Source organism: Alligator sinensis, unplaced genomic scaffold, assembly GCF_000455745.1.
Source record: "Alligator sinensis unplaced genomic scaffold, ASM45574v1 scaffold455_1, whole genome shotgun sequence".
NCBI lineage: Eukaryota > Metazoa > Chordata > Crocodylia > Alligatoridae > Alligator > Alligator sinensis.
The window spans coordinates 461,027-468,866 of NW_005842142.1; the positions used below are offsets into that span (position 1 = coordinate 461,027).

General features: G+C 41.6%; 1 protein-coding gene across 1 annotated transcript in view; it reads right to left on the reverse strand.

Annotated features, from left to right (window-relative positions):
* Nucleotides 1-7,840, reverse strand: part of ARHGAP21 (Rho GTPase activating protein 21) — a 118,127-nt gene that overhangs the window by 39,160 nt on the left and 71,127 nt on the right. The window contains 1 exon segment of the mRNA XM_025206126.1: nt 5,286-7,554. Within this exon segment, the coding sequence (XP_025061911.1) occupies nt 5,286-7,554 (2,269 nt within the window).

Here is a 7,840-nt window from a genome sequence, read left to right on the forward strand (position 1 = left end):
AGGGTGTGGAAAGGACTGGTGGGGAAGGACTGGAAAGGGGAGCATGAGGAGCTGGCGTGGAGGGCGGTGCGAAATGCTCTGCCAGTGCAACAGGTGCTCTATCGCTGGGGACTCTCTCGGTCCCCCAAGTGCCCAAGGGAGCTCTGTGATGAGCCCGAGTCAGTGACACGTGCTGTGGGACTGCTTTGACGCACAACGGGTGTGGGGGAAGGTGACTACCTATTTGAAGGATACGGGAAGGGGAACGGGGGTTACTTCCAGAAATGTTCTCTATGGTTTATCAGAGGGGACCAATGGGACATGGGGGGTGAGGGTCTTAATCACCTGCACCAAAGTAGCACTATGGAAAGTACACTCTTTGTTGGCTCTAAAGGGGTCGTGCTTTTCCACAACAGAGTGTCTGCAGTTAGCAATGCACGAGCTGCACTTCTATAGAGCTAGAGAAGGAAATACGAAAGAAGGAGGGGAGAAAAAATTCTGGCAAGAGCTGGACTTCAGGGGGTTGTTTCAGCCCAGCACAGGTATAGGCTAAACTAAGAGTCATCAGCCTTTGTGGGTAGAAAAGGCTGGCTAGGGTTGTACATGGGGTAAAGACAACAAAGGGACCTGTATGTTCTCGCTTTTCTTTTTCCGGGAAAGTACAGGATGTCTAACACGATACGTGTAATATGTGTTCGATAGACACTACTCAGGGATGTTTGTATATACTGTGTAAAAATGAGATGACGTGCAATATGATACCAATTCCGATGTTTGGGTTTTTTTAGTATTTTATTTGGAATGTTGTATTATCCTTTTGTGAGGCCTCTGTTGGAGGTTGTTTTGAGCCTTTTGTTACGGTCTGGTTTTCTAATAAAATGTTTTTAAGGAAAAAAAAAATTGTACTACATATAAGAGGTGCCAAAGTGCTCAAAAGTGTGGAGTACCTGTGCTAAAGCTTGCAGCAGTTTTGAAAAAAAGATAACATGCGTCAACTCTGGATAAACTAAGTGTGTAGGTAATACATGCAAATTGCTTACAGCCCTGTTTAATTTCCAGGTAATTGTTTCAAAATTTGCTCCTCATTTTCATGTGCTCAGGGAGAGCAGGATCTGACAGTAAGGAGAGGGGGAAGGGGCTGCCACACTAAAAACTTGGGGAGAAGCAGAGAGTAAGGCTACCTGATCTCCCAGATTTATTTTCCCTGCTATGGCAGTGGAAACAGTACAAATTCAAGGAAAACCGCCAATATTTAGATTCTGTACCTGGAAAATTATAAGAGACTTACAAAATTGTGCATATACAGAATCTAATTATTGGGGTGGTCATCTTATAATCACAGCCAACTGCTATTCAAGTAAATATGGTAAATGCATTTTTTCTTTTTAAAACAAATTAACATCTACTAAATTTGAAAGTATGCCAACTTACGTAAAGAGTTACATTTACTACAGTCAACCATTTAAATGTAGAAAAAGATTATTCAAAAGTAATTCATTCAGTGCTGGAGTGTTAAAGGAGGCTGAACCACTGAACTGACAGAAATTACCGGCTAAGCACCTAGAAGCAGAGCTTAAGTGCTAACCTAGCTTTTGACAGCAGTAGTCTCTTCAGTGGGTTTGTTTAAATGGTTCAAGCTCAATGATTAGTTCAATCAAAAATTAAGAAACAGGAAAACTTATTTTCTTCCTAGCTCTCAGTAAAAAGAAGATATGGGAGGTTGGAATTTACTATTTGTAGAATTTTCTTGGACATCTTGGATCAAGCTGCCAATATAACTGACACTCTCCAAAGTATTAGAAAATTCTTGATGTTTACCAAATACCTCTTCGGCAAAAGATTTAAAAGTATGCCTAACTACATGATTTTCAAACTAGATTGATGCATCTCTTCACTTGTTAATGATGGTCTAGAACAAAGAATGAAGATTCTGAAGCCAACTGCAATTTCAAGGGTTGAGTTTCATCCGGACTCTTTCAAGAAGGGTCATTTAATGTAACCAAGGAGCTTAGGCTTCGGTTTTAAATTCTGTCCAGAAAACGGAATCTGCATCATTGGCTCCCACTGTGCTCCCTACTAAATCGACAGCATTATTTCCTAGAGCTCTGGCACTCTCCCATCCATGCAACTACAAAGCTATGAGAATTCACAAGACTACAGTACCCAAAAGTTTTGACAGCAAACCAAGACTAACAGAGAAAGTTATAATCCTGTTTCTTCTGAGCTGCACAGCCATTACCAAAATAACTGCCATGATTTAAAGCTTCTTTGTCCTTTAATCTTTATACACCTTTAAAATCTGAAAACACGCTACATCCATCAAAAATTCAACCTTTTTTGTTGTTTAAGTTAAGCCCAACTCTTTTTACAAAATCTTTCATGTAATGTAGCCTTAATTATCTGTTACAGCACAAGATTTAAATGACATGTGCTTAGAAGACTCCCGATATTCAAACATGATGTATGTAATTTTATTAAGCATGAGCTTAAATATTTAAAAAATAAAAACAGATGATATCGAGCTGAAGAAAAAAACCCAGCATAACAGAACTAAGAGGAAAGCGGGTTTCATGACAGCACATTTGTTATGTCCTAGAATCATTCTCCTCCACCTGTCATGGCTTGCAAACTGTTCTGTCCATAATAAGTCTGATTTCCTCATCTTGACCTTCTACATAATTCTGCTTTCTCTTAGATCCCTGCCAGAGACCCAATCCATGTGCTCTTTAATTCATTTTGCTCTTAAACATCTTTCCAGCTGTTTCCACGTCTCCTTTCCTTGCTTGCAGAATAGTATTACCATATTTTCTTGCACATAACCCACACCTTTTCCCCAAAAATCAGCTAGGGAATATTGGGGTGCACATTATACGTGAGAAAACGTGCTCCCCATGGTTCTGAAAGTGTGTGTGGGAGAAGATAGAGTGGACCTAGTACCACAGCTCTGGGAGCCACATCAGTTAATGTTGCCACAGCTCCCTCTCCCTCTCCTCCCTAGCCAAAATTTTGTGACATAGGGAACCCCTTTCCCAGCTACATTCCAGACTAGGACAGCACAGGAGTTGATCTGTGGCTCAGAGCACCTGGTCCAACTCAGCATACAGCTCCAAACCTAGCATGCAGCTCCAGCGCCAAACCAGGCCTCACCCTGCCCTGCAGCCCCAGTGCCGGTATGCTGAATTGGGCCTTCCCACAGGGCCCCAGCTCATGGCCCACAACCCCAGGGCATGACCCTGAGACCTCTGGCACTTAGCAATATTCCACGATAAGATTTTTTTTTTCCTTCTTGGGGGCCCTTCTGAAATAGGTGGCATGTTATATGCAAGAAAATATGACATTTATTGCTGCCAAATGGCATGTGGAACAGTTTGGCTCCACTCCAGTCCTCAAAACTTGACACACTACTTATTTGTATCCCTTCCTGAGACCAATTTCTTTCATAAATTGTTGGTCCAAATTCCACATCCATATTTTTTTTAATAAGTGACTGCAGGAGTTTTTAGGGTTGCAAACTATTCTTGTAAATATATATTAAAAAGTATGGTACATCACCCCTTCTGCTAAGGCATTACCATATTTAGTCAAATACAAGATGAGGTTTTTCCCCTCAATCACCATGGAGCCAAAGGCCCCTTCCTTGTCTTACATTCATATACATGGAAACCTCATTAACTACACTATTAGTAAACTGCTGCCAAAAAGCAGCATCTGTATAGTAGTGGAAACAAACTATTAAGTTTACTAGAGGCAGCCAACACTGAAGGCATAACTATAAAACAAATGGCCCATATTGGGAAAACCTACTGATGGAAACCATTTTTTTTTGGTGTGGCCTGGAGTGTGGGGGAGAAAATGGGCAGATGTTCTCTCTACAAGGAAGTGGCACTGGGCCCAGAGATACTGCAATACTAGGCTGGCACTGGGAGAGCCAGACCCAGCCCAGACACCCTCCCCTTGGTGCCAAAAATGCTTTATCATAGCCAAAAGGCCAAGATGCTGATGGGAACCTACCACAAGGATAGGTTAGTACAGCCCATTTGAGTACAGTCCCCCTCAGTGCTAACTCTTTTCAGGTCATGATGAGCCATACCACTGCATACATTTTGACTTTCTCTTCACTCCCACAGCCAAATTGTGCCTGTTTTCCCCATTTCCAATAATTCCTGGTTCTTCACTAGCTTTAAATGTCTGGCAAAAACCACCAAATGGGGCCTCAAACAGTTTACTCAAAATCCCTCTGTCAGCCCCCAGCCTGGCACATATGACTAATGTGGTCCCAGCTTCCATGAGGTTAAGCCAGACCAGGTTGCCCTATGCCTAAACTGTGTATCAATTTTTGGAGGATCCGAGGACTCATGACAAAAACACCAGGTCCCAGTCATGAGTGTGGGGCTAATCAGCACACAGGTCCTTTGTGGGGGGATATCTGGAGTACACAGATACTGAAATGTGGGGTTACCATGGCTTGAAATAGTGTTGACTCTACCCAACCCAATGAACTATGTAGTAAATCATGAGCTTTTTGGCTTTGGACTAATATAACGTATAGTTTGTACTATATATAAATAGGTGCCAAAGTGCTGCTTAAAAGTATGTTTATGGAGTACCTGTGTTAAAAATTGCAGCACTTTCAACAAAGGTAAAAAGCATCAATTTTGGATGAATTAAGTCAGTGGGCACTACACGTAAATTACTACAGCTACGTTTATTATTTCAAGGTCCATTTTTTCCGATTTTCTCCTTACTGGCATGTGCTCGGGGAGAGCAGGGTCTGACAGTAAGGAGGGGGAGAAGGTAAAGGGGCTACCTGACCCTCCTGATTTATTTTCCTTGCTGTAGCAGTGGGTGGGGGACAAATTCAAAACACCTCCAAAAATCAGACTCTATACCTGGAAAATTACATCAAATTTTCCATATTTAGAACCTAATTAATTGGAGAGGTCATCTTATAATCAGGGCCATCTTACATTCGAGATTAAATTAGGCTGTAAAGAAATAGGCTGAAAATGTTACAAAAATTTTGGGAGTTTTCTAAGGATCTGAGGAAAATTCTACAGAAACATCTTGAACCACAGCAGATTTTCCTACATGTATTGTACCCATATGAACAACTTCCAGTGTTCACCAAATTAGTATTTTTTTTAGATGTGTAGCAGCAGAAAAGACAGAAGGTTGATGAAATTCTGCTCAGTCACCTGGGATGCTTCTCTCTTTATTCAAACTATAAAACTAAACAACAAGCAAGAAATCCCCCCACAAAATGTGTTATATGTAGGACATTAATAACATTAATCCAATTTACTCACCTATAAATGGAATGGATGCCAAGGAATTACCAGGTGGGCTGGAACCAGATGCTTTCCTTTCTTCTATCCTTTTTATATGGACCTCTCGACGAGCATCATTAGGTAACCAACAGGTAGTGTCCGAGACGGCTTCCTGATCATTTACTGCAAGGATGTAGGAGTGGTGTCTCAAAGGTTGAGGAGTTTGTTGACCGGAAGGAGACTTTTCTCGCATAACAACAGTAGCCTTTTCATTTTCCGTAATGTTGGGCTGCTGACTCTCTGGTTCAGAGTGATGTCTCAGAGGCTGAGTTTGTTGACCAGAAGGAGACTTTTCTTGTGCTTTATCATTTTCCAGAATACTGGGCCGCTGAAGCTCAGGCTCAGAGTGATGTCTCAAAGGCTGAGGAGTTTTTTGAGTGGAAGGAAACTTTTCTCCTGTAATAATGGTGGCTTTATAAATTTCCAGAATGTCGGGTTGCTGAAGCTCGGGTTCAATGTGGTGCCTCAAATGCTGAGGAGTGGGTTGGCTGGAAGGAGATTTATCTTGCATAAGATGGTTGTCATCATTTTCTAAAATATTGGCTTGCTGCACTTCAGACTTCTTTGCATCTTCCCTTTCAAAATCTTGAATCTTTTGTCTGATGGAAATATCAAATTTATCAGAGGTAGTTGAACTCTCACCTATTTGCTGAACAGGTTTGGCAGAAGCTGCAGATAAAGAGGGGGACTGGATGCTCTCATCAGTTTCTGTTTTGTGGTCTGGGGCACTTTCTGCTTGGATCCTTGATTGTTGATTTTGCAGATCACTTTGATCCAAGTGATTTACTGCTCTTTGGTCTTTGGTGGCAACACCATCCAGGTTCTGGTTAAGCGGAAATAATGCTTTTGCTACATAGGGAGAATTCTTCAAAGAGTTACTTTTAGAACCCCTAGCTGTCACAAGGGGTGATTTCTCTTGTGAAATGAGTGTAGTCTTTGAAAATCCACCAGCAGCTTGCAAATCTCTAGTAGGCTGCAGCATTTTTATATCTGATGGAACTTTCTGGAAATGTGTAGCAGATACAGAGGCTCTACTACCAATTCTGCTATTGTCTGAATTATAAGCACCTGCAGCCATAGGAAAATGTGGACCTCGAAGGGACATATGGAATGCATGATGTCTAGATCTCTCATAAATTCCTCGTCGATCATCCTGTTCAGTAAATCCAGACCATTTGTAACTCTTTTTTCTGTCTCCATTTGAATCTGTAACAAGATTCTCAGTACAAAAGTTTTCTAACATGTCACCCTGTTTGCTGAGGTAATCCCATGACCGAGTCTTGTGGCTCCTAGCACTAATAGATGGTGAAATTAATGCATCTTGTGAAGCACTTCTTGGCCATTCTTTCATCAATACTGATTCTTCCAACCTTTCCTGTGATGCACTTCGCTGACGGATCTGAACAGACTGTGAAACCCTATCACGAGAGGTGCTTCTACGTCGTACCTGTGGAGCAGTTCGATTGGGCATCACTTGATTATAGTCTGTTGTGCTTTGGGAGGCTGCTCTCAAACTATTTAATCTTTCCTGTATTGTTCGGCAACCATACATGTGCAAACGTCTATTATCAATATATTCTTTGTAAGTTTTGTAGTTTTTCCAGTCTATGTGCTGCTGGGAGTTTGGAGAAATGTAGTGATTAGTAGAGACAGGAGGAGAACCTGCAACTTGAGTAGCTGGTCTAGTGCTTGAGATCCATTCTGGATGTCCTCCATAATTCCCAGATTTACTTGGCATTCCAGTGTGATCTGCTGGCCCTGTAATAGAAGTCTGAGGAAGTACAATGGCAGTGGACACTGAAGAGGGTGATGATGTTGTCCATACTTTTGTTTTTAAAGTGGTTTGATCCTTTAAACCATATCTTATTTCCTCTGTCCTGTGTGATGGACCAGTATGATTGGTTCTAGATGATGACAAGTCTACAGCCTTCTCAGAAGGCACAATAACAGTCCTTATGGTTTCATTGCAAACACACACAGCTGTATTTGATTTTGCAATGTCTGTTGGTGATGGAGGCACTTGTATTTCCATTCTATAGGCCCTGTCTGGCGGTGTTAATGCCCGTATTGGTCTACTGGCTTGCTGTTTGCCCAGAGAAGAAACAGAAGGTGATTTGTCACTAGGATGTGACATGACAGAAGCCATGGCTGCTTTTCGAGGATAACATATTGATGGTGGTTCAGGTATGTTCTGTGCATTGCCACTGTAGGTTTCATTGCCTTTCAAATAGGCATCTTGGGAATATGCCTGTGAATGGATAATTTAAAAAGTGTTAAGTCATAGAAGGAGGAGATGGGGAGTGGGGGGCAAGAAATCACCACCCTGGCTTTATACCACGCAGTGGCAAGATAAAGTCCCTCGGTAGGGACCATATCCAATTTTCAAGTAAATCTAAATATATATGATCTGAACCAAAAAGCTCATCAAAACATACAAAAACATTAATTTTCATGTGGCAAGAGGAGAAGTTTACTATATGAAGTCACTAGAAAAATAACCTGAATTCTGAAAATGGGTGGAGGTACAGGGAAAG